General features: G+C 41.6%; 1 protein-coding gene across 2 annotated transcripts in view; it reads left to right on the top strand.

The window, feature by feature from the left end:
- MGAM (maltase-glucoamylase) overlaps positions 1 to 27,287 on the top strand; it is a 257,231-nt gene that overhangs the window by 122,234 nt on the left and 107,710 nt on the right. For both annotated transcript variants that reach the window (XM_057304088.1, XM_044388790.3), the window contains 19 exons: positions 231 to 431; positions 2,234 to 2,388; positions 3,337 to 3,505; positions 3,769 to 3,865; positions 4,739 to 4,851; positions 5,888 to 6,013; positions 6,984 to 7,112; positions 7,371 to 7,481; positions 7,792 to 7,854; positions 12,915 to 13,049; positions 13,531 to 13,618; positions 14,429 to 14,567; positions 15,429 to 15,562; positions 15,690 to 15,724; positions 15,817 to 15,933; positions 19,920 to 20,068; positions 20,697 to 20,781; positions 21,616 to 21,672; positions 27,109 to 27,233. In XM_057304088.1, the coding sequence (XP_057160071.1) occupies positions 231 to 431; positions 2,234 to 2,388; positions 3,337 to 3,505; positions 3,769 to 3,865; positions 4,739 to 4,851; positions 5,888 to 6,013; positions 6,984 to 7,112; positions 7,371 to 7,481; positions 7,792 to 7,854; positions 12,915 to 13,049; positions 13,531 to 13,618; positions 14,429 to 14,567; positions 15,429 to 15,562; positions 15,690 to 15,724; positions 15,817 to 15,933; positions 19,920 to 20,068; positions 20,697 to 20,781; positions 21,616 to 21,672; positions 27,109 to 27,233 (2,228 nt within the window). The remainder of the gene's footprint in view (positions 1 to 230; positions 432 to 2,233; positions 2,389 to 3,336; positions 3,506 to 3,768; positions 3,866 to 4,738; positions 4,852 to 5,887; positions 6,014 to 6,983; positions 7,113 to 7,370; positions 7,482 to 7,791; positions 7,855 to 12,914; positions 13,050 to 13,530; positions 13,619 to 14,428; positions 14,568 to 15,428; positions 15,563 to 15,689; positions 15,725 to 15,816; positions 15,934 to 19,919; positions 20,069 to 20,696; positions 20,782 to 21,615; positions 21,673 to 27,108; positions 27,234 to 27,287) is intronic.

Below are 27,287 nucleotides of genomic sequence, written 5' to 3' on the forward strand. Positions count from 1 at the left end.
GTTTGTATCTGGATGTAAAGAATAGATAGGGACAGGAGTGGGACCTTTTTTTTTTTTTAACAAATACTTTACAAGGAGACCAGGAATTTAAACTTATGTCACTACCAAAGAATATATAAGGAAGTGAGTGATGGTCTGGCTTTTTCTCCCTGTAAATGGCCTTTTCTAGCCCCTTTATATTTGATAATTCTAGGACCGCATGCTGAGCTGACCTTAGCTTTCCTTTCCAGGTATCCACTTCTCCTGGAGTCCCGTTTTGTTATTTCGTCAATGATCTGTACTCTGTTGGAGATGTTCAGTACGACTCACGTGGAGCCACTGCGACTATCTCCTTGAAGTCTTCTGTCTATGCCTCCGCTCTGCCCTCGGTACCCGTGACCTCCCTCAGTCTGCGTGTGACCTACCATAAGAATGACATGCTGCAGTTTAAGGTATGTGTTTGCAGTACACATATGTATCAAGTGCCCACTGGGCAGCTGGCAGTTCCATTACTTTTTGCTAGTCGAGGGCACAGAACCCTAAAATAAGCGTGCGCCTCTGAGCTAACCCTGCTGCAGGAATATAGATCGTTATCCCGGGGGCACTGAGAGACCATTGATGGACCGGCGCTGCCTGTTCTGATGTGTGTCTTGGAAAGATCACTGTGTCTACCATACGGAAAATGGTTGGGAGGACAAGAGTGAGAAAGGAGAGGCCAGCCAGGAGGCTACCGGTTAGGTTGTCCATGTGGGCAACCAAGTGTAGACCAGGTTTAAGAAAGGAGGAGGACGGTGGGAGAATTGAGAAGGTAAGATCACAGGATCTGGCGATAACTGCAAGTAGGCAATCAGGGAGAGGGAGGCATCAAGAATAATTGCCATGTTTCTGCCGTGTGTCTCTATATGGATGGTGGTGATGTTACCTGGAATGGGAACATTGGAAAGGTTTGGGCTTGGGCAAAATAAGACGATAAGTTCAGTTTGGGATGCTGAATTTGGGATTTCTGAGAAGTAGCCACGAGAGTGCAGTGATCTCTTTCTTTCCTATGTTTTAATTACATCTAAGGATTAGTGATAGGCTGTTCTTATGTCTGTTTCTCTACTAACTTGTAAGTTTCTCAAAGACAAGAATTTCTCCGTTCATCTTTGTGTTTCTGAAATCTGACACAGAGCCTGGTAGATAGTTAGCACTCATATGCTTATTGAGAGAGTAAATGAAAGACATCAGGCATTGCCCAAAAGGTTCATCACAACCTGCTATCAACCTAGACTGAGTCCTTTTACATCTCCTAATGCAGGGAAGATGCTCTATGATATTCCTGTCCTCACCATAGCACTGGCCTGTGGTAGGCACCTAGTGAATTTCAGCTACATGAATTTGCTGGCATTTCCTGCTTCAACCATTTCTTCTTGTACCTTCTGAGCACACATAGCTCTCCCCCAAATATTTGCCTCTTTCTGACCCGGCTTTAATACTCTGGGCCTTTGCATTTATTTCTCTACCAGGAATGACTTTATCTCCTTGCTGTGCTCGGTCAACAGCTGCAAAGGTTTAAACAATCAGCCTGTATTTTGCCCATGACATCATCTCAGTCCTGCAGAAACTGTGCTGGGCGTTTTCTTCTCTATAATCTTACAACACTCCCACATACTGTACATGAGCGTATCATCACCCAGGTGTTGTGGGTACCTCTTTTACCTCCTGTTAGCATGTGAATTTCTTAAAAAGAGCGATCGTGTCTTATCTGATTTAGTGTAGACAGCCTATAGTGTGTGTATAGTGTCTATAGTACAGTATTGGGCAGGAGTAGAGTACATACTCGGTGAATCAATTTAGATGACGTTTGTAGCAAGGACATCTATAATTATTTTATCAAAAAAAGTTCATGTTTTTTGACTTTTGTTTTTCAAGTCAGAGAAGCTTTCAGATATTCACATACACCCACAGATAAAGTAATAAATAATATATTCATATGTACCAAACTGATACCAGACTGACTTTCCAAGATATCACCAATGTCAAAGTGGATGTGTTACTGTAATAGGGGCCTTAAAAGTGAGATATGACAGACTTAGATCAAAATGTTAAGTCTAACATTATTCTTTGATATGGTAACTAAATCCCTGGTATCATGAGCTTAATGAAGACAAAGAAATACAGCATTCAGACTCTGTGTCAAAGATACCAGGTTTCTGCTAAGGATATAGGTTTCTAGAGCATTGTATTTTCCTAATTTTCTTCCCACTCACCCTAGATTTATGATCCCAACAATAATCGGTATGAAGTCCCGGTCCCTCTCAACATACCCACGGTTCCATCCAGCACCCCTGAGAGTCAACTCTACGATGTCCTCATTAAGAAGAATCCATTTGGAATTGAAATTCGCCGGAAGAGTACAGGCACTGTGATGTAGGTGACTGCTAGTCTGATTGGGAATCGATGGTGACCTGCACTGCCAGGTCCGTCGTCCTTGGAGATATCCTGGCTCAGAACATCACACTATCCATTTCCAGATTTCTGAGTACATTATTCCCTTTGGGCCTGTTCTTACAAGAAATCTTTAGTCCCCTGGCAGTAATTACTGAGGCACTTAAATTTAGCAGGTATTCATTCAACCAATGTTTATGGGGTGGTTAGTATATATTATCTCTATATTAGGTAGTTCTAGAAGATGAGGTCTCTCTTCTCATGGCAAAAATTAATGGTAAATAACAAAGATAAGTTAAAATATAAATAAGGAAGTTTAGGTAGTGACAACTGCTATGTAGGAAAAACAATGGGGTAATCAAGAGTTATGGGGAGTTTACTGCTTTTGATAGAGTGGTCAGAGTAGGTGTCTCAGAAAAGGTGACATTTGAAATAGGACTTGGATGAGAAGGATCCACTCGTGTGGAGATCTGGGGGAAGTGGAACAACATTCCAGGCAGATGGAATAAGAAGTGCACAGGCCGCGAAACAGGAGCACACTTGCCATATTGAGAGGGAACATGCCCATTGTGCTTGGATCTCTCTGGGTGTTAAGGAGCAAAGGGACTGTATGGAGGAGCAAGAGTGGAACCCTGGGCTGGTGTGCAGTGGTAGCACCTGAGATGTGAAAAGTGGTTGGATTTGGCATCCGGAGAGACAACTGAAGGGAGGCAGTGAGAGAGGAAACCAAAAGAATGAAGGCTAGCTCCTGGGCTGGTAGCAGGTGCATCTAAGATTATTTTAATCAAGTAGACTTTGTGTTTGTTTGGAAAATTAACAGGGCTCTGGGTGGGAGAGGGAACCCAGAGTTCTGTTGTCCTTGAAAAGTCAGTTGCTTGAAGCCAACAGGATAGCCGGTTTCTTTTCCAAATACACCCTTTTGTGTTGCAGTTGGGACTCTCAGCTCCTTGGCTTCACCTTCAACGACATGTTCATCCGCATCTCCACTCGCCTTCCTTCCAAGTACATCTATGGCTTTGGGGAAACTGAACACACAGCCTTTCGGAGAGACTTGAACTGGCACACATGGGGGATATTCTCCAGAGACGAGCCTCCAGGGGTAAGGACAGAGCATCTGAGATCTGTGTCTGCTTCTCTTTACACACTACGTACACTCCATGCTTCATCTTCCCAGACTCCCCTTAGATGGTCACATTTCTCATTTAGATGAGTGGGCCAATGCTCAGGCTCCTTTGTTTTTTATTTTTTAGTTCATTGCACAGAGAAGACAGGACAGACCTTGTCAAACATTTTTTTGTGGAGTTTCTTTCTCAGCCACAGTGTCTTTTAACCTCTTACCACTTCCCCCCATGACTCTCCCAGTACAAGAAGAATTCCTATGGCGTCCACCCCTACTACATGGCCCTGGAAGAGGATGGCAGTGCCCATGGGGTGCTTCTGCTAAACAGCAATGCCATGGGTAAGGTGATGCCAGCATCTCCCCTTATGTCTGTGAACCAGTCATTCTTGAGTAACGTTCCAATGTGTTCGAACTAGCTGCCCTCCGAAGTCAAAGTTATCATCTAGGGGACAGTGTTTTTGTTTCTATTTTTTATTTCCTGTGTAGCCTTTCTGTTTATTTCAGTTCAGTAACGGGGGTAACAAGAGTTAACTTTTATTTGGCAAACATGTAAGAAGGGATGTAAGAAGGGTTAGAAAGCCCAAGTGAGTCCCAAATATCCTGGAGGTCAGCCAGTGGGAGCCATCTTTTGAATTTGGATTAGTGGTGAAGCTATGGGTAAGAGTGCTTACTTTGGGGGTATGAGGGTTGAAGAAAATTTATATGGTGTATTGGAAAGAAGGTGGACAATCAGGACGTGGGGGGAAGCATGCATGTAAAAACTGGTCAAATCAGAGTCAGGTCTATCCCTGACTTAATAGTTTTATATGAATGTCACTTTCCTGATTTTGACAAAGTACAATGGTTATTTAAGATGTTGTCATTGAGGGAAGCTGGGTGAAGTGTACAAAGGAACTCTAATACTATTTTTGCAACTTCTTCTAAGTCTTAAACTATTCTAAAATGAAAGTTATAGGAATAATTTTAAAATAACAGAATGACAGAACATATTATAAAATAATAATAAATCCAAGGGCAAAAAATCCAGAGGTAGCACCCTGTAGACTTTCACTTCACTTCTTCAATTCTGTGTAGGTATAGTAAAAATACTTTCTCTTAATGCTCCATAATAAATAATAAAGAGGCATAGGGAGAAGGAAATGGTAAGAATTTCAGAGGTAATTCCTCACCTTGAAGGTTTCCAGCTTGATTGGTATTTTCCTATATTTTCAGATGTGACATTCCAACCCCTGCCTGCCTTGACGTACCGCACCATTGGAGGAATTCTAGACTTTTATGTGTTCTTGGGGCCAACTCCGGAGCTTGTCACTCAGCAGTATACTGAGGTAGGAGGGAATTAAACTGATTATCAAGTATGCATACAGTAGGTTCTGAGTACCCAAATCCACATTTATTAGCATCACTCTCAGATGATACCTGGAATTGTTGATCCTTCTGGAAGATAGACTACAAAATGAAAAGCCAAAATTATATCCCAATAACCATTAAATTTGCAGCCTCTCAAAGCATTGCAGAGTTGCAAAAGTAGTAGTGGTGCCAGTGTTGGTGTTGGCAGTGGCAATGGTGGTGGTGGAGGTGGTGGTGGTGGTGATGGTATTGCAGGTGGTGGAGATGGTGATGGTTGTGGATGTGGTGTGAAGGTGATCATGGTCCTGGAGATGGTCGTGGTAGAGGTGGTAGAGATGGTGGAGTGATGGAGGTGGTGGTGGAAGTGGTGGTTGAGGTGGAGGTGGTGGTGGTGGAGGTGGTGGTGGTGGTTCAGGTCGCGGTGGAGATGGTTGTGGCAGAGGTGGTGGTGCAGGTGGTGGTGATGTGGTAATAGTGATGGTGCTAGTAGTAATGGTGGTGATAGTGGTCATGACAATTACTTTGGCAGCAGCAACAAACATGTATATAACTTATTATGTGTCACTGATAATTTTACATATATTAACTCATTTAGTCCTCACAAAAGACATTAATGAAACAGATACTATTATTATCCCCGATTTACAAGTGAAGGAACTGATGAACAAGAAGTTTTTCATTCCTACCCAGGGCTGTAGAGCCAGCAGAGATTGGAGCCTGTATGGTAAGCCAGGCATTTTGCTTCTAGATTCTTAGTTCTGAACCAGTAAGCTAGACTGCCTCTAGAAATCAGAGTAGAATCAGATTTTCCAAAATTCATAGGGAAGGAGGTAAGATCTAACAGAAAGCTTTTTCCAAGGTATCCCAGTGGCTCTGCAACCTCTCAGTTTCTCTCCATTTTTGAATTTGTTGATTATCTGACTTGGGACACTGGAAAGATGTTCTTATTAATTTGTTGACAATTTCAATCCAGATTCTCCTTTTTAAGGACTAAATTTTCTGTCTATTTTCTAGATGATCGGTCGACCAGTGATGGTTCCTTACTGGTCTTTGGGGTTTCAGCTGTGTCGCTATGGATACGAGAACGACGCTGAGATTGCCAGCTTGTATGATGAGATGGTGGCTGCCCAGATCCCTTATGTATGTTCTCCGTTTGTGGTGGATTGACTCTGGGACCTCATGGCCAGCACTATTTATCTCTGTATCTGGATTAGATTGACTTGGAGGAAGGTGGTTCCTATAACTACACGACTTTAAAACATTTGGTCAAAAACATCTTTGGTATCTTAAGAATAAAAGGTTGCCCGAACAGTAGTTTTACTTAATTGAGAAGAAAATGACCCAAATTTAGTCAAATCACCATAGGTGCAGATATCACCTCAGTTCCAACACTTTGCTGGTACAGTGTTCCCTCAGCTTTGAGCTAAAGTTGAAGATAGGTATCTTGGGTACTAGTTTCCTGATGAAATAAGTATGGAAACAAATTCTGTCCTTCACTTGAGGGCAAGGGGGTTCCAAGAATCAGAGAATTGATCCTATGAATCTCTTACATATTTAATTTTATTCTATTTATTTTTCTGTTGTTTATAGTTATTACTATTAATGGTAAGCATGGCATGCAATATTTCATTTTTAATAAGAAAGCTATGTCTGATAACCTCCAGGATTGGATATTCTAAAGCAACTACAGGTGCTTTTTTTTAAAAGGTAGATTTACCATCCATCCAGTTGTATTAGTGCTAGGGAATTTACATTATGTTCTTTCTCTGAAAGTGAACCACTGATCCCAGGGTCAGCCTCTTTGACAAGGTAGCCATAATCACTCCTATTGGCCTTTCACAAAGCACTTTCTCATCCACTCCTTTAATTTTTCCTCCCACAGCCGTGCCAGATAGGCATTATCATCTTATTTTTGCTGATTTAGTTCTTTTTTCTATTTTACAACTGAAAATTTGAAAATTTCCCAGAATCTAATACCTGATACCCGAGATTAGAAAAAGTCAAAAGGAAGTCATCTGAAACTCACCACTGGTTAGTGGAGGCTTGTTCTCACCTGGAACATGGCCTTTTACAAGCAGGAGCCACCCACTTTCCTCCTGTGCTCCCCCAGGATGTGCAGTACTCGGATATCGACTACATGGAGCGGCAGCTGGACTTCACCCTCAGCCCCAACTTCATGGGATTCCCAGCTCTGATTAATCGCATGAAGTCGGATGGGATGCGGGTCATCCTCATTCTGGTTAGTTCCTCTGTGAATGAGGGGAGTTTGTTGGGGAGAGTGAACGGGCTCTGGTAGAGAAAGTTTCTTTTGCGTTTCCTTCCATGTTATGAGCAGAGAAGTTGAGGTTTAGTAAGAAAGGTGTATTTCCCAGGGTTCACAGAAGCACTCTGGTTCAGGTGGAAGCTGATGACTTCCCATTTAAAGAGTTCTTCTGTTTTCTGTGCTGAGTTGTTCTCTGGGTTTGGACTTCTCACCTGATCTCTGCTTTGATTTCAGGACCCAGCCATTTCTGGTAACGAGACACAGCCCTATCCCGCATTCACTCGGGGTGTGGAAGATGATGTCTTCATCAAAGCTCCAAATGGTGGAGGCATTGTCTGGGGAAAGGTATGACCGGAGCAGTGATCCACTAATCCCCAACCTGGGGTGGGTGACCGTTAATGGGTTTGTGCGTGTTGTTTTGGGGCCTTTTCCATTTGGGTTCGGAGATCAGAAGTTCTCATTTTGTCCATCAGTATTTGTCAATACAGTTAAGGAATTTTTAGGGAATGTATGTGTGTGTGTACATTGTGGGATCCACTTTTCTAGATCAAAATCAAAGTATTGCTACCTGTGACCATGGTTTATAGTTTCTTAGGAAGTACTATATAAGATAAATTATCTATTGCATTGCTTCTGAACAGTTTTCTCTCCACAGGTGTGGCCTGATTTCCCTGATATCGTTATAAACGGGTCTCTAGACTGGGACACTCAAGTGGAGGTAAAGGGCCCTTTGTAGACGTGGGTGAAGTCAGGGCTGCTGGGAAGGGGAGGCCATACTCAGGATAGTGGACATCCCCATGCCATGGGTGTGGGCGTGGCAAGGAATACACTGAGGGATTATGTGCTGTGTGTCCATCTATGTGCCAGTAACTTTACATGTAATATTTTACCCCCACTTGGGAGGCAGGGATTATTATCCTCAGCATAACTGGGATTCAGAGAGCTTAAATTACTGCTCTGGGGTTTTAGGTGACTGAGCGACAATTTCAAATCCAAGGCAGCCAGATTCCAAAGGCCCATGAAATTTCTACCTCCCAAGAAATACCATTTGCCCAGAATTTGTGTATTTGTTGTTGTTTTTTTTTGTTGTTCTTGAGTATCCCTTTTAAACATAGTCTCTAAACCCTGTCTTTAGTGATGGGATCTTTTTCTCTGTACATCTGCTTTCCATGGACAGGATTCTCCATCTTCACTCTTATAAATTCCCCATCCTGGGGAACCTGGGTGGCACAGTTCGTTAAGCATCTAACCCTTGGTTTCACGGCTCAGGTTGTGATCTCAGTGTCATGAGATCGAGCCCTGCATCTGGCTCTGTGCTCAGTACGGAGTCTGCTTGAGATTCTCTCTCCCTTTCCCTCTGCCCCTCCTGCTTGTGCTCTCTCACTGTCTCTCTAAAATAAATAAACAAATCTTTAAAAAAATAAAAATAAAAATAAATCCCCCATCCTTCCTTAGGTTTCTCAACTTTGCTCTTACCTCCCAGTTTCCAGCCTTATGTTAAAACTTGCTCTCTCCAGGGAGCAAGTTCTTTCTTGTAATGGATCTTAGATAAGGATTCAAGGGAGAGGACCTAGCTTCCTCTTCTCTCTGTTGCTTCTCACAGGAAACTGTTTGAAGTTTGCTGGTCCAGGCAGACCACATGGACACAGGAGTCTGCCAGGCCAGAGAAGTTCAGGGTCTCCTTGACATACATTCATTTGTTCATTCATTCGTTTGTTCATTCATTCATTTTCTTTCTTCGTATTTTTCCCCTAACACAGTTGAAGTATAGCTGACAAAACTGTATAGATTCAAAGTGTGCAGTGTAGTGACTTAATACACACATATATATATATCATGAAATGATTACCACCATCAGGTTAATTAACGCATTCATCACCTCACATACTTGCCATTTGTCCATGTGTGGTGAGAATGCTTAAGATCTACAGTCATAGCAACATTTACTTACACAATATAGTGCTTTAACTATAGTCACCAGGCTGTACATTAGCTCTCCAGAACTTACTCATCTTAAAAATAAAAGCTAATACCCTTTGACCAGCATCTCCTCATTTCCCAAAACCCATACCTCCTGGTAGCCACCATGCTGCTGTCTGTTTCTATGAGCTCAACCTTTTTGTTTGTTTGTTTGTTTTGTTTTTTATTCCACATATAATTGAGATCATAGTATTTATTTTTCTTTGCATATAGCTTTTTCATTTAGCATAATGTCCTCTAAGTTCATGAATGTTGTTGCAAATGGCAGCATTTCCTTCTTTCTCATGGCTGAATGATAGTTCATTGTAGGTATGCATGCCATATCTTCTTTGCCAGTTCACCCGCTGACAGATGCTCAGGTTATTTCCACATCTTGGCCGTTGGGAATAATGCTGAATGAATGTGAGAGTGCACGTCTCTTTAAGATACTTATTTCATTTTATTCAAGATATATATCCAGAAGTGGGATTGCTAGATGGTAATTCTATTTTTAATTTTTTGAGGAACCTCCATATTATTTTCCATATGACTCTACAAATTTACATTACCACCAATAGTGCACAAGGGTTCCCTTTTGTCCATATCCTCGCCAAGAGTTGTTATCTCTTGTCATTTTGGTAAAAGCTGTCCTAACAGGTGTAAGAGGATATCTCATTGTTGTTTTGATTTGCATTTCCCTGATGATTAGTGATGTTGAGTACCTTTCCTTGTACCTGTTGGCCATCTGTATGTTTTCTTTAGGGATATATCTATTCGGGCCCTTTGTCTACTTTTTAATCTGTTTATTTGTTTTTTTTTTTTTTTTTTTTTTGCTATTGAATTTTATAAATTCCTTATATATTTTAGAAGCTAATCTCTTATCAGATACATGGCTTGCAAGTATTTTCTCCCATTCCCTAGGTGACCTTTTCATTTTGTTGATTATTTTCTCTGCTGTGCAGAAGGTTTTTAGTTCTATGTAGACCCACTTGTTTATTTTTGCTTTTATTGCTTATGTTTGTGGTATCAGATCCTCCCCCAAAATCATTGCCAAGACCAATGTCAAAGAACTTTTCTCCTGTTTTCTTCTAGAAGTTTTATGGTTTCTGGTCTTACAATTAAGTTTTGGGGTTCCTGGGTGGCTCAGTCATTTAAGCATCTGACTCTTGATCTCCCCTCAGGTCTTGATCTCAGGGTCATGAGTTCAGGCCCCATGTTGGGCTCCATGCTGGGTGTGGAGCCTACTTAAAAAAATAAATTAATTAAAAGAAATTTAAAAAATTAAGTCTTTAATTCAGGTTGAAAATGTTTTGTGAGTGGTGTAAGATAAGGGTTCAGTTTCATTCCTTTGCATGTGGGTACCCAGTTTTCCTAGCACCCATTTATTGAAGAGACTATTGTTTTCCTATTGTGTGTTCTTGACATGCTTGTCAAAGATTAATGGATGATATATGTGTAGATTTCTTTCTGGACTTGCTATTCTGTGTCATTGGTCTATGTGTCTTTTTTTATTTTTTAATGCCAGTACCATTATTTTTAAATCATACTGGGAAAGGGACCGCTTCGGTAATGAAGAGGTTGGCTACCCCACAGTTCATCAGCCACTGAGGGCATTTGGAAATCTATGGGGCAGTTTTGATTATTACAAGGGGAGCACCAAATGGCATTTAGTGGACAGCGATTAGGGACACTCATAGTTCTGATTGTAGGGGATGTTCCACAAAGAATTCTCCTGCCCCAAATGCCAGTTGTGTTTCTTATTAGAGACTCTAATGAAGGCACCCTAATGAAGTCATGATATGTATTTGATAGGACATAAGATATTCTCAGTAGATAGAATAATTATGACTACTTATATTAATAAGACCCTTTGCACAAGGCTAGTGGGGATGAAGCTATGGATATCCAGGTCTGGCTTGGCTGAGGATAGTATCAAACAAACAAACAAATAGTAGGCAGCCTGTGGAAAGCAGATTGCTGAGTCTGAAGCTCAGATTGAATCCAGTAAGTCTAGGATTGGGGCTAAGAATTGCATTTTGGTAGCACGCACACAGTGGGTTGTGATAAGCAATCCTATGGCCAGACATGCAGGTGGGTGCATCATGAGTTGAGACCAAGGGAAGTGAGGGCAGAAGTAACAAGGCAAGAGCTGAATACAGACAGGAGTGAGGCAGAACCAGCACCCTGGAGAATGGCAAAGCATATACTTCATGGGAAAGTCATCAGAGCACCTTTTAGTGAGACTAATGAATTAGAGTTGGTCACGTTTCTCACTTGTATCCCATATGGGATCCAGTTGTGACTCAGGCATAGCTGGTATTGACCCTCATCCTCCATCTCCCTCCTCTACACCATGTTTCTAACTCTGCCTGAACTGGAGCTCTGTTTTTGGTGAAAGGTTCTCTTCTTCTGGTTCCATGTTTCTACCTCTATTTGCTAGCAAAAAGGCATCTCGGGATACCTCCCTTCAAGAGATTCTCAGTGATGTGGTTCACTACCCCTCACTTCTCTGTGAGCTGGAGCCCTGCATTCTGTTCTGTTTCTTTTTTTTTTTTTAATAATAATATTTTTTTATTATGTTAGTCACCATACAGTACATCCCTGGTTTTTAATGTAAAGTTCCATGATTCATTAGTTGCGTATAACACCCAGCGCACCATGCAATACGTGCCCTCCTTACTACCCATCACCAGCCTATCCCATTCCCCCACCCCCTCCCCTCTGAAGCCCTCAGTTCTGTTTCTGTTTTCTTTTTTTTTTTTTTTTTGTTCCTTTTTTTGCCTTTTATCTAGACATATGAGTTCTTACTTGTCTCTTGTCTATTGCGTGTAAGAACTGGAGGTTTCCTAAACCAAGTTCTCTTTTTGTAGCCAACCCACCCCTGCTGCCCCCAGCATTACTTAGCTCTTTAGCTCTTAAAATGCACTGAGGAACACAGGGAAACCTATTTACTGTGACATACGAAGGACCATGAAGTTCCAACACAAGCAACGTGGCTTTATAGAAATTTATGACTATTTGCTGCTGCCGCTCAGGGGTGTGAATTCACAATTATGCACTGAGCGTTTATTTCACATCAGGTTCGAAGCTAAGCACTGCGGGGAGTGCAAAGGTCAATCAGAAGAGTATAAAACAAGGTCCTCACTCTCAAAATCCTTACAATATAGTTAAGCATTGTTATTAAGCATCCAGGTTAAAATAAAGACACAGCTTTTGTTATTTGGGGAAGATAAGGAAAAGGGGCAGTGTTAAAACTTCCTCTTTAGCTCCTCCCAAGCGACTTGACACACATGTGCAATTTTCAAGTGATTTCTGAAACTACAGAAAACACATGCGCACTAGTGAGATGTCTCACCCCTCCCCTCCTTTCCCCAGCGGCAGTGAGACAGGAGAAGATCCCCTGGGTGTTGCCTTCCAGCCTGGTGACAGTCCATCTGATGTCTTTCAAGCTGCAGTCTCACCCTGGCTCCTGCTTTGAATCTGAATTGCGCTTAGGAAATGGCAGGACGGAGGTTGAAAGTTAAGCATCTAGCACGTGAGACAGTGAGTTTAGAGTATTGGTTGCTACCGTTCATGTTGATACAAAGAGGAAGACAGTCCATGGATACTTTCCAGATGCTAAGCAGGTGTCTAACTTGTGCTAATGTCTCTTCTGTGCACTCATTCCATTTCCAATAAGCTGCAGATGTTATTTGGGCTCTGTTTGGATTATCTGTCACCATGCAGTAGAGGGGTGTGCGTGAGTTATGCTCTCAGAAGTGTCTGTTTGCTGTCTAATATAATTCGGGGGGACAAATAAACTATATTTAATTTTTATAGCTATACCGAGCTTATGTGGCCTTTCCTGACTTTTTCCGTAACTCAACTACCACATGGTGGAAGAGGGAGTTGCAAGAACTATACACCAATCCACAGAATCCAGAGAGGAGCCTGAAGTTTGATGGCATGTGGATTGTAAGTGTGTGGGTTTGTGTCTGTGCACACCTGTGTGGGTGTGTTTCTATCTTTGTGTGTCTAACCTTATATATCATGACCTTTAATCAAGAGGGATAATATCATCCAAGAAAGTCTTTGGACACATCCTATTGCAATTCCTCCAATCAGAAGGGGAACATCCCTGATACTCCTCATATCTTATACCTTGCCTGAAGTTCCTGCTGTAAAACGCCAACGTGATTACTAGGAATTTCTTGGACTTGAGCCTTGCCTTATACCTTGAGGGAGAATTAAAAAAAAAAAAAAATCCTCTAGCCAGTCATTCTCGAGAGCTTAATTGATCGCTGTAGTCAATTCGCAGCTGGGTCTGATGACTCTCACTGGGCTGGTATCTGCGGGTTGCTGGAGGGTAAATGATTTATTCATCGCTTCCTTGTCTCTCTTTGGCAAGGTGTAATGATCTGAAAAAATAAGATATATCTGTGTTTGACATTTCTAGGATATGAATGAGCCATCGAATTTTGTGAATGGAGCAGTTCCCCCGGGCTGCAAGGAGGCCGCTCTGAACTACCCTCCCTATATGCCATGTAAGAGCCCTAGACCTCCTCTGTTGGCAGAGCCATGGCTACGAGGAGTGACCTCCCCAAGAGCCCAGCAGCCAGGGTTTATCCTGCTGTTCAGGGCACATCTTACCTGGTGCTCTGGTTTTAGGGGGGCAGAGACAAATATGCATCAAGCACCTCATCCAGTTGAGTGTGTATAAGTTATTGGCCCTGTTGGGTGAATTTCTCAAATTTGTTCAGAAAACACTTAACAGTGACTATGTCTCCAGAGGATTCTAGAACTAAGTGTCTTAATTCTTCAGGCCTCTGTGAATTCCTCCACAGGAATTTGTCATGCCACCAGTGGGTGGACAGTAGCAGCTTCCCCTTATCATGGAGTTGATGGGCTTTGGTGTTATGCTTGTGTTCATATCTTGGCTCCAGAAATTATGCTTACTGTGAATTGTGGGACCTTCAACACATTACTTGATGTTTCTAATTTTTTTTTTAGATTGTGAAGGGAGGTAATGATAGAGTTATGATAAGAATTACATGAAATGATTTATAAGAAAAATGTTTAGACTACATCCTGTCAAGTAGTTAGATGTTTGACAGTTGTGTTTTCTTTCCCTTGCCCCCGCTTTCTCCTGGAGAGCCCTGCAGGGAACTTGATGTTGAAAACACCTGTGGGCTTCATTGCAGCTCAGAGCCTAGCACGTTCCTGTGCCCCTGAGGAGGAGAGGGACCCATGCATGGGTCAAATTAGTCTTAAGATCCAGTGTCGAATCCCTTAAAGAGAGGTCAAGGGTAAAAGGATCAGGCATGGCATTTATATCACTAGATCTTTCTCCTCAGATTTGGAGTCCAGGGACAGGGGCCTGGGCAGCAAGACCCTGTGCATGGAGAGTGAGCAGATCCTTCCAGATGGCTCGCGGGTGCGGCACTATGACGTTCACAGCCTGTACGGATGGTCCCAGACCAGACCCACCTACGAGTGAGTCACCTTCTCCCTTCTCTGGTCCACGTGACCCTCAGGGACAGCCAGTGACTGATGAAGGAACTCTGCTTCAGGGTTAAGGATTAAGATTTTAATTACAACTATGTCACAATTCATATTTATTAAGCAAACACGAGCATGGAGCCAGGCTCCACAATCATAGTTAGAAGGACAGGTTTAATAAGACACGGTCCTTCCCGGGAGAGACTGCTAGCCCTCGTGGAGGAGACACACACAGAGACACAAGCAATGATCAGACAGTGTAGCCGATGCTGTAATTAATTACAACAGGTGAAGGGAATGTGGAGGACTGGCTATCTTTTTCTTTTATTTCAAAAGTGACTCATCTCTGTTAGGTTTTCTTTTTCTTTTCTTTTCTTTTCTTTTCTGTTTTCTTTTTCTTTTTTTTTTTTTTTAACTATTCTTGTTGGAGAGCCAACTGATGTTCTGCTGAATTAGTGCTGTCCCATTTTGTGAGCTCAATGAATAATAAGAGTTATCTTAAGGAAAGCCTTATAAAGAAATTCACCTTCCTTCTCCCCAAATATAAAAACTTAGTAAATAAGTGGTAAGACTTAGTGATTACTCATTATTTTTAGGTGATCCAGCAGGTTTATTACAAAGTTCATTGTAAAACACCATGAAACACTATGTAAAGGCATAACTGTTACTATCATCTCCATCGTGTAGGGTCAGTCAGTGGGGACTTTGTTATGGCGCAGATTTCCATATTTCCTCCAATAATGCAGGAGACATTTTGTTGCCATGCCTTAGGCTCCGAAACTCTGGGAGGAGAAGCTCTGTGGCCTTTCCTCCCCTGGTCTGCCTCTAATCACTTCCTTGTTCCCCTCCAACCAGAGCCGTGCAGGAGGTGACGGGACAGAGAGGAATTGTCATTACCCGCTCCACGTTCCCCTCTTCTGGCCGCTGGGCAGGTCACTGGCTGGGTGATAACACGGCCGCGTGGGACCAGCTGAAGAAGTCTATCATTGGTGTGTGGGCTTATCCTCAGGGGCCTCTTCTGGTGAGAAGGGGCTAGGACCCTCAATAAAGGATTCTTGAGGGAGGAGGAGGCAGATCACAAGTGCTGCCTGTAACACAGCTGTGTTCTCGTTGCAGGCATGATGGAGTTCAGCCTCTTTGGCATATCTTATGTAAGTGTCTTGGGGTCACTTCTAATCCACAAGCAGATAGTGACATCTTTCAGAAATCACCAGCAAGCTTGTTTTATTCTGCCTCATTTCAGACAGGAGCAGATATTTGTGGGTTCTTTCAAGATGCTGAATATGAGATGTGTGTTCGCTGGATGCAACTGGGGGCCTTTTACCCCTTTTCGAGGAACCACAACACCATTGGGACCAGGGTAGGATATTAGCTTACAGCTCAAAAGTTTTGTGTCACTAGAATACAACCTCCAAATTTGAGCTACAATTAATGCAGTCTATATTCTCTATGACATCTTCAAAACCATCAAACCCTCCTGTTTCTTGTTTTTTTATTTGATCCATTTATGTATTGTGAAATGATTACCACAGCAGGACTAGTTAGCACCTCCATCACCTCACATAATTGCCATTTCTTTTTTTGTGGTGAGAACATTTAGCATTTACTCTTTTAGCAACTTTCAAGTATATAATATAGTATTGTTAACTGTAGTCACCAAGCTGTGCATTCGATTATCAGAATATATTCATCTTATAACTGGAATTCATCTTTGTACCCTTTGACTGATGCTTTCCCATTTCTCCCATCCCCCACCGTTCTGATAACCACGTTCTGCTCTCTAATAGATGTGAGGTGATAGCTCATTGTGGTTTTGATGTGCATTTCCCTGATGATGAGTGATGTTTAGCATCTTTTTATGTAGCTCTTGGCCATGTGTAGGTCTTCTTTGGAAACTGGAAACCAATAACAGGAGGAAAACTATAAAACTCACAAATATGGTGGAAGTTAAACAGCGAATGGGTCAAAGATGAAATTGAAAGAAAAATTTTTAAAAATCTTGAAACAGATAAAAATGGAAACACAACATACCAAAACTTATGGGATGCAGTGAAAGCATTTCTATGGGGAAGTTTATAGTGATAAACACCTGCATTAAAAAAAGAGAGAGAGAGAGAGAAAGATCTCAAATAAACAACCCAACCTTACACCTCAAGGAACTAGCAAAAGAAGAACAAAGTAAGCCCAGAGTAGCAAAAGAAAGGAAATAATGAAGGTCAGAGGAGAAATAAGTGACGTAGAGAACAGAAAACAACAGAAAAGATAAACAAAACCGAGAGCTGGTTCTTTGAATAGATAAACAAGATTTACAAACCTTTAGTTAGACTTGCTAAGGAAAAAAAAAGAGAAGGCTCAAATAAAGAAAAGTATAAATGGAAAAGGAAGACATTAGAACCGATACCACAGAAATGCAAGGGATCACAAGAGACTACAATTATATACTAACAAATAGGGCAAGAAGAAATGAAGAAATTCCTAGGAACATACAACCTACCAAGACTGTAACAAGAAGAACAGAAAAGCCAAGCATATAAATACTGAATAAGGAGATTGAACTAATAACCAAAAATCCCCCAACAAAGAAAAGCCCACGACCAGATGTTTTCCCTGGGGAATTGCATCAAAAGTTTAAAGAAGAATCAACACCAAGACCTCCTCAAACACTTCTAAAAAATTGGAGAGGAAGGAGCACTCCCAAACTCATTTCACAAGATCAGCATTTCCGTGATACTAAAGCCAAATAAGGACCCTACAAGAAAGCTAGAGATCAATATCCCTCATGAAAATAGATCCAGAAATTTGCAACAAAATATTAGCACACTGAATTCAACACACTGAAAAAAAATCATACACCATTATCAAGTGGGATTTAACTTGGGATGTGAGGATGATTCAACATACACAAATAAATAAGTGTGATACACTACATTAATAGAACGAAAGATAAAAATCATATTATCATCTCAATAGGTGCAGAAAGAAATTGACAAAACAGCCTCCTTCCATGATGAAAACTCTTAACAAATTGGGCATAGAAGGAATGTACCTCAACATTATAAAGGCCATACGCGACAAGCCCACAGCTAATATCATGCTCAAAGGTAGAAGCTTGAAAGCATTTTTCCTAAGATCGGGAATAAGACAAGTTCCCACTCTCACTACTCCTGCTTAACATAGTACTGGAAGTCCTAGCAGAGCAGTCAGGCAAGAAAAAGAAATGAAAGGCATTTAAATCAGAAAGGAAGTATAATTGTCTCTGTTTACAGTTCATATGATCTTATATGTAGAAAATCTGAAAGATATCATAAAAAAACTAAGAGAATGAATCAATGAATTCAGTAAGTTGCAGAATACAAAATCAACATACAGAAATAAGTTGTGTCTCTATACATTGACAGGAAGATATCTGAAAAAGAAATAAAGCAATGCCACTCACAGTAGCATCAAAAATCAATAAGATACTTAGTAATAAGTTTAACCAAGGAGGTGAAAGATCTATGCAAGGAATACTATAGGACATACATGAAAGAAATTGAAGAATACATAAACAAATGGAGAGATATTCCATGTTCATGGATTAGAATTCATATATACAATGGAATATTACTCAGCCATCAGAAAGGATGAATACCTACCATTTGCATTGACATGGATGGAACTGGAGGGACTTATGCTAAGTGAAATAAGTCAAGCAGAGAAAGATAATTATCATATGATTTCACTCATATGTGGAACATAAGAAATTGTGCAGAGGACCACAGGGGAAGGGAGGGAAAACTGAATGGGAAGAAATCAGAGAGGAAGACAAACCATGAGAGACTCTGGACTCCGGGGAACAAACAGAGGGTTGCAGAGGGGAGGGGGGTGAGGGGATGGGGTAACCAGGTGATGGGCATTAAGGAGGGCATGTGATGTGATGAGTATTATATGCAACTAATGAGTATTATATGCAACTAATGAATCATTGAGCACTACATCAAAAACTAATGATGTACTATATGTTGGCTAACTGAACATAATAAGAAAAAAATATTGTTACAATGTCCATACTACCCCCAAACAATTTATAGATTGAATGCAATCATTATCAAAATTCTAACAGCATTTTTCACAGAAATAGAAAAAACAATCCTAAAATTCATATGGAACTATAAAAGACCCCAAATAACTAAGGCAATCCTAAGAAAGAAGAACAAAGCTGGAGGTATCATGCTTCCAGATTTCAAACTATATTACAAAGTTATAGTCATCAAAATAGTATGTTACTGGCCTAAAAATAGATCAGTGGAACAGAATCAAAAGCACAGAAATAAACATTTGCATATACTATGAACTAATATTTGACAAGGAAGCCAAGAATCCTCAATGGAGAGAAGGCAGTCTCTTCAATAAATGCTGTTGGGAAACTGGATAAGCATATGCCAAAGAATGAAATGGGAACCCTATCTTATATCACTCACAAAAATTAACTGAAAATGACTATAATTTAAATGTAGGACTTGAAACTTTAAAAATTCTAGAAGAAAACGTAGGGGAAAAGCCCACTGACATTGTTCTTGAAATGAGTTTTTTGGATATGACACCAGAAGCACAAGCAACAAAAGTGAAAATAAATAAGTAGGACTACATCAAACTCAAAAGCTTCTGCACGGCTAAAGAAACAATTAGCAAAATGAAAAGGCAACCTATGAAAAATATTTACAAACCATATAGCTGATAAGTAGTTAATATCCAAAATATATAAGGCAATAGCAAAAACCCGCAAACAATCTGATTTAAAAATGGGTAGACAAGCCACATAGACATTTTCCCAAGAAGACATACACATGGCCAACAGGTACATGGAAAGGTCCTCATGTTTCAGTGAACGAGGTTCCTCAGTGTTCTTTAGATTCTTTTGTTTGTTTAGGTTGTGTTGTACCAAATATATCCCAAAAAGAATGTCTTAATGGAGAAATTTCAACAGCTGTCTTGGGAAAGCTTGAGTGACTTCTTTCAGATATTAAGAATATTCTCAGGGGCACCTGGGTCGCGCAGTTGTTAAGCGTCTGCCTTCGGCTCATGGCGCGACCCCAGAGTCCTGGGATCGAGCCCCACATCAGGCTCCTCCGCTGGGAGCCTGCTTCTTCCTCTCCCACTCCCCCTGCTTGTGTTCCCTCTGTCGCTGGCTGTCTCTCTCTGTCAAAATAAATAAATAAAATCTTAAAAAAAAAAAAGAATATTCTCAGGCTCATCTATAATCAACTTTGGTTTAGCGATGTGTGATCTTCATTTGTAATAAGCATTCAGTGACTTCCTTAAGTTCCCAGGTCCCTGAGGTGAGCTCTGAACACTCTTCTCCTTTAGAGGCAAGACCCTGTGTCCTGGGATGCTGCCTTCGTGAATATGTCCAGAAGTGTGCTGCAGACCAGATACACCCTGTTGCCTTATCTCTACACCCTGATGCACATGGCCCACACGGAGGGCAGCACGGTCGTGCGGCCTCTTCTCCACGAGTGAGTGTCTAGCTGGGATCCCAATGACGAAGGGGTAATATCATTCTGTGTGATGGCTTTTGGAAAACAAAAACAAAAACAAAGTACTTCCAGATTAAATTAAAGACATGATTGTCCTTTGCCATAAGGTTTCTGGGTACAGACTGTACATTATAATTCCTTTTAGCCCAGCGCCAGTCATGCCCTAGGTCCTCGATAAAAGACTACTGAATGAAAAAAAATTCAAAGTGATTACAATACAGCCCGGAATACTGTCTTTCTAAATTGAGTATTTGAAGAGCTGCTGATCTTTTGTAGCAGCTCAGGTCACAAGACAAGGCCAGATGTGCGGGGTGGAGATTTGAGGGCTGAAGGCCATTCTTGGATTTGAAACGTGCCACGGTTAAGAAACATGGAGATACGTATAGGTGAGAACATGTCTAAATCCGACCATTTCTGGGGTTTGAAGAACATGACAGACAGAAAGGAAGTATATCTCTGGTGAAAGGAGACCTAGAGAAAAAGTTAAAGGAAGGTGTAGAGTGCAGCTGGATTTCTGACTTGGGTTTGAACTCGAGGAGTTTCTTCAGGGTCTGGGTCTGAGGCCCTGTTGGGGTCCTGATTGTGGTACCTTGGTTTCTCTTTCCAGGTTTGTGTCAGACCAGGCGACATGGGATATAGACAGTCAGTTTCTGCTGGGCCCAGCCTTCCTGGTCAGCGCCGTCCTGGAGCCTGTGAGTATGGAGGCCTCTGATGAATAGAAAATTAGAGTGACGAAGCCCAGTGATTAGAGGTAGCAGAAGAGGCCTGGTCTGCTGGGCTTCCTGAGATGTGGTCTTTTACTCTACTTCTGTCTCTTCCTCTCCCTCTGAGCTGACGTCCATCACTTAGGGGCTCTGGTCCTCTGCTCCCTCACCTTTAAAATCGGCAGAACAGATTCTGATTCATAGGATAATCAAGAAGGAAAGAACCTTCTGATATATTTTAAGATAGAATCATTTCTTTATTAACTAAAATAAGGAGTATGGGTCAGAAACACATGTTATGGAATTGTTTGTACCAATAATCTTGTTTCTGGTTAGCCCTTCCCTGCCTTCTGTAAGATGTTCTCAGGCAGGAAAAGCCATTTCTTCACTTTTTCTGTTGATGTATAGGATTCTGATTAAAGTACCAGCTACTTGCTTCCTCCCCAAAGCTTACTGCACTAATCATAATCCCTGATGTACTGGCACCATAAAATCTGCAAAATTTTCTTCTGCTCCAGACCCAGCTCGTGAGTTTGTCTCTTTAGAGAGGGTAGGAGGTGAGTCTAGAAGCAAAGGATGATTTTTTTCTCCAAAGTCTGATCCCAAAGGGCTTTAGGGAAACTGTTAATTTAGGGTACGCAAATCTCCCATTTGGCAAGAGGGGAGGGCTGGAAGGTTTCCCCAACATTGCTGGCCTCTAAAAAGATGAGCATGTGGGTTCAAAACCAATACTATTGTTTTGACCTTTTTACTGTGCAAATCGGTTACACTGCCCTGGGTACAAGAGCCCACCTCCCAAGCCTTGTTTGTGTTTAATTTTAGAATGCCAGAAATGTCACTGCGTATTTCCCTAGAGCCCGCTGGTATGATTACTACACGGTAAGTTTTTTCTGATGATTTATACATCTTGGGGAAAATGGTAGTGTGCGCAGTCTTCCACATCTGACGCACCACTGGTCTGGTTCTGAGCCTGTCACTCACCTGATGTGTGATCTTGGACAAGTCACTTTTAACCTTGTAGCCTGAGTTTCTTTACCTCTAAGTGGGATAAGAGCAATTCCCTCACAGAATTGTTATAAACTAATGTATTTTGTGAGTGTTCTGTATGTGTTGGCTTCTGTCTTTCACAGTGGCGTATAACGGCAATACTAGTAAACACTTGAAATTGTACAGTGAACTGTAGTTTTTGTTCATATCGTCCCTCACAAGACTGTAAGTTCATATGTAGAGGGGCCTTTCCTTTCTGTCTTTTTATTAAACATCTCCTTCTATAGCATAGATGTTCCAGGAGGAGCTGTTAAACGTAATCTCCTGAGGTAAGCATGGTCTTAGGCCGTGTATAAAGTGCGCTCGGAGGTATGAGACCCAACCCTTGTGTGCCAGAGCGACATTTAGGAATGCAAGATGAACACATCATTCTCTGTCTAGAACATTTCTAGGCTAGTCTGAACCCCAGCTGGGAAAACAGGGCCTGTCAAAGCAACCTCAGGGCCATGTACTCTTGTAGGGACACAAGTCAGGCTTTAATTCTTGAGGAAGAATCCAAGGAGGTGTTTCCTCTCCCTAGAACTAAGCCTACTCTTCCAACTTTTCTGAGGAGAAAAGTTGGAAGGACTTAAATTACAGGAGAAGGAGAACAGCAGGAGGACAGAGGCAGAGCATACTCTGGACCTTTTATTTAGTGGGTTTGTGGTGAGATTAAGTAAAAACCAGACAAGGACAATGGAAGTCTTGTTCCTCCTCTTTGTCCTAGGGAACCCTGAGTCCTTCCCTTATACCTCTGGCTTTCCACCCTCCCCCCACTTTTTTTTTTTTTTTTTTTTTTTCCTGGGCTGGATCTGTCCTTTGGAGGCCCTGCATTAAGACTCTGCTATGCGCTTCCCCACCAGGGCTTTCCAGGAGGGGGCAGCCAACTGTTGTTAAGTTACCTGGCCTTGCTGCTGAATTTGCAAGTTGACTGCTCCGTTCACTCCCAGTGAGTGATGGTGAACACTGAGATCCCCTGGTGCAGGGCCGGCACTAGGGTGCAGCAAGTGAGGTGCCTGGGTGTGCTGTTTAAAGAGGTACTCCTTCCTAGGGCTGAGCCAGCATTTGCCTGACCCTGAGAGCGAGCACCGCCTTGAACTGTGCCCCGTAGGCACCTCACTTATTTCACTCTAGTCCCAGCCTGGCCCAGCCAGGTGCAGGCCACCTTTCTGAGTGTCAGGCGTTGGAATACTGCCACAGTTTCTCCATAGAGTTCTCTGTCAAACCTGGAACTGATATCTGCATGTCGTGAACTCTGATGCTTCTGTATATAATTGTATGCACTACATACAAAGAAAGGGAAGTGTGAGGGCTAGTAGAGAACAGTATCCTGGAAATTGCTGATTTTATACATGGCTTTTAAACAGAAGAGCTTTGGTTGAGGAAGGAAAGAAAAAAAATCACTTAGGAAGACTCAACTTGATGGAGCAAGCCATTTAGAAAAAAAAGTTTTGCTGTTAAATTAAAATGAAGATTCCATGCTTGGGATTAATGGAGTAGTAGTGTCTCCTTGATTAATCTTCATGTGTACCTATTTTTGGACAAGAGCAGAGGTTGGCAAACTACCATCCAGAGCCACGTCTGATTCATACCTGTTTTTATAAATAAAGTTTTATTGGAACACAGTCATGAGCATTTGTTTACTTATTGTTAACATCTGTGCTCACAATACAACAGCAGAGTGGAGTAGTTTCACTAGAGACCATCTGGTCTGCAAAGCCTAAAATATTTACTATCTGGTCCTTTATAGACAAAGTATTCTGATTCTGGTTCTGGAGGATATACATACAGTATGAGACCTAGTTTACCATCTGATCATGTGAAAAGGAACAAATTATTATTCAGTATAAGGAATACTGTGAAATATTAAACATGGTGTCAAAATTTAGAGGAAGTTGAGATTCAGATGTACTGGTTAAGGGATGGGAGACACCAGGGGGAATATAAGATAGGAAAGGTACCATGAAAGAAATTATAGTGTGCCAAAAATAAATTTGAAAAGTAGAGATATCTACTATAGTAAAAATCCAGAAGGGCAAGCGTTGGAAAATGGAAAGGACAGTAAAATTCACCATGTTCCCTATCTCTCAGTCCCTGTTAGCAGTCTGTTATATACCTTTGCTGATAAAAAAATCTGTGTATAGATTAGCATATGTGTATTCTTTTTTATTTATACAAATAGTGTCTTGCTGTACATACTATTAGGCTCCTTGATTAATTCATTTAATAATATATCTTGAATATCTGCACATCAAAGAACTTTGAACTTCAACTCTTTGAACTTGAAGCTCTTCCCCCCCCCTCTTTTTTTTTTTTTTAGCAACTGTATTATATTCCATTGTGTAGAATCATTTAGCAAACCACTTCTGTGGTGGGCATTTAGGATTTAGGTTTGCCTGTTTTTTTGTTGTTGTTGTTTTTTTTAATATGTAATGGTACAAGGCTGCAGGAAACACCATTCTACATTTATCTCTGTATTAGTTTTTATCAGTAGAATTTCTGGGATATAAAAATTTGACAGATATTAGCAGATTGCTTTCCAAAAAGGTTCGATCAGCACCCAGTCCCACTGACAGTCCATCAACAGTAAAGTGGATTAATAGATTGTATTCGATATTTAAAACTAAAATTATAAATTAATGTAAGCATTGAACTATTGCTGCACAAGTAAAAACGATGAACATCACAAACATAACATTGAGTGCAAGTAGCCAGAAACGAGAGTTAAAGCATTTATGGCCTGTAAGTTCAAACACAGGCAAAAGTGATAGAAATCAGAATAGTCTCTGCCTTCAGTGTGGTGATTATTATGAGAGAGAACGAGAGAGCCTTCTGGGGGGGCTGGTAATATTCTTCTTGATCTAGTTGGTGGCTTAATGGGTGCATTCACTGGTAAAATTGTACTGAGCTGAGTACTTATGTTACTTAAAAGTTTAATGAGGAAATTAATATCCTCAGAGAGATAAAAAGATATCCTTAAGAAGGCATGCTATAAAACAGGCATATTCAGAAAACCTTGGAAATTAAAGGCATGATGCAGAAATTTAAAATTAAAAAACATTATAATAGCAATCACCCAGAAAATAGAACAAAAAAGCAGAGATGGAAAGCAGGGGAGAAAACAGGAAGTCCAACTTAGCTTATACTACCACTTTTTGCACAATATTTTTGCTGTTTGTGCAGTGGAGCTTGGAAATCAGCAATGCCTCAAACGAAGGATAGGTGAAGAATGTATGACTTGTATCTTGGTGGTTCCCATTTCTCGAGGATCATGACTGCTATCATAGCTGCCTTGGTAGCTGTGAATTCCCATCCCCACACTGTCCCACTTGTGCTCATCTGACCAGCAGAGGCAAGAGGCACCCCTTACTGCTTGGCCTTAGGCCTCACTTGTTTTATGAAGGGGCAGGTGCCTCGAGGCAGGACGGGTCGATGTGCTTCATAGAGTGGCTCTACTTCAGTAAGCACTGACTCTTAGTTTCTCCAAGTAAGGTGCAAAACCAGCAGTTCACAGCTCCTTCTAGAGCTCTCTGACTGTCTCAGGCAAGCCTACGTGCTTGAGCATTCTATGAAATGTCTTCTCCCCATTTCCCCTCCTTTCTGTCATTCTGGGCACTGCAGTTTGTAGACTTTATTTGGGAGAGGGGGAGAGAAGGGACTTGTCTGACTTAACTTTATTGGTTACCTATTTTTACAAAGCTTGAGAACAGGCAATGTGTGTGAATCAAAGTTTTTATCTACTTGTGGCCATTTTCTTTGTTTACAATGTGGAACATATGTTGGGTTTTTAAAACAGTGCTTCTCAATCATAATCAATGACTATACAGTTGATGCAAATTCCCCCCTACAAAGGCATTTGGGTTGTCTATTCTTATTTTAATTGTGCTGCTTTGAGATTTTTACCTTACAGTCGTATCTTAACAGGTATTTAAACAGGAATTTGTTAGACTAGCCTGGTCAGAAACTATTTAAAGGAAAATAAACAAGCTTGTGATAAATCAAGTATGAGAAATGAAATCATGAGATAAAAAATCACATGATATTTATATAACGTGTGGTAGAATGGAAATACCATTGAGAGAAATAAAGAATTTGGTAAGGAGATAACTTGACAGTTTTACATGTGTCAAGTTTCACCTGAAGGTGGAATAATCATTGGAGGAAATGTCCAGTGTTCATCAGATAGCAGAGTGAATGTCATTAGAGATCATATAATCAGATTTTCTCATGCTGTCAGTGAGAAAACTGAAGAAGCCAGAGATGTGGGGGTGGAATTTTTATTAAATACTGTAGACTTTGGAGTCCTGAGGCAGGCCCAGGAAGCGGAGTCCGCCCCAGGGAGTGTGGCATCAGTCACTGGGCTTCCTTCTGACCACCTACCCCTACCGTTCACACAAGCAGATGATGGTTAAAATGAACATAAGGGACCGAAGTAGAGGAATGTTATGGTAGCTTTCCTCCTTCCCTTTAAAGTAGCAAGTATCAAATGGGGGAACTTTGCCTACCGAGAGACATTTGGCACTGCTGGCATCTAGGGGATAGACATGGGTAAGCATCCCCAAAACCACAGGACAGAGAATTATGACATGACACCATGACAAAGAATTATCTGGCCCCAAATGTCCATAGTGCTGGAGCTGGGAAGCCCTGCCTTAGGCTGAAGAAATGCGGAAGGCTGGTTTCTTTGAAATAAGCTTTATGGCTCCAGGTGAGAGAGCACTTCTCCCTGTCACACAAGAGGCAAGATAAAGATGTTAAACAAAAAGGAAGTTGTAGCGAGTTAAAGATAAGGATTTGTAAAGTAAGTCAGCTCATTTTAATTCTTTCTGTCAAGTAGGAGTCAAGACTACAGTGAAGTTGGTGGGGGTGGGGAGTGGGGGGAGTGAAAGGAGAGGGAGCAGAGACAAAGTGAGAGAAGGTCTAGAAATGCCATTGCAGGGGGTGTATCAGGAGGCAACAAGAAGTAAGTAAAGGTCTTGCTCAACCTCCTCCAGCACGGCTCTCTGACACAGGAACAGGATGTGGAAGAAGGGTAGGCTGAGATCCACACAACGATCTCATGTAGTACGCACAGTAAAAACCCCAGAAGACAAGGGTGCTGCCATGATGTTGTAGCAGCAACGTGGGAGTCCACACGGTAGCTGAGTGAATGTGGAGACGTGTAATAACAGCTGTGTGCTGAAGACTCCTGGATGGCCACCAAGTCTGGGAGAGTAGGCAAGGTGTCTGGTGAACGTGTCATTCAGTGAGGTGTGTTCTCAGCCTGTCTTACCTTCTTCTGGCCCACAGGGTGTGGACATTGGAGCAAGGGGAGAGTGGAAGTCCTTGGCGGCCCCTCTTGACCACATTAATCTTCACATCCGTGGGGGTTACATCCTGCCCTGGCAAGAGCCCGCACAGAACACTCGCTTAAGGTGAATGACAAGGGACAAGGCTTCTCCTTTACCTGCCAGTTAGCTCAGATCCTG

The sequence above is a fragment of the Ursus arctos genome, unplaced genomic scaffold, assembly GCF_023065955.2.
Source record: "Ursus arctos isolate Adak ecotype North America unplaced genomic scaffold, UrsArc2.0 scaffold_3, whole genome shotgun sequence".
In the NCBI taxonomy this organism is placed as follows: domain Eukaryota; kingdom Metazoa; phylum Chordata; class Mammalia; order Carnivora; family Ursidae; genus Ursus; species Ursus arctos.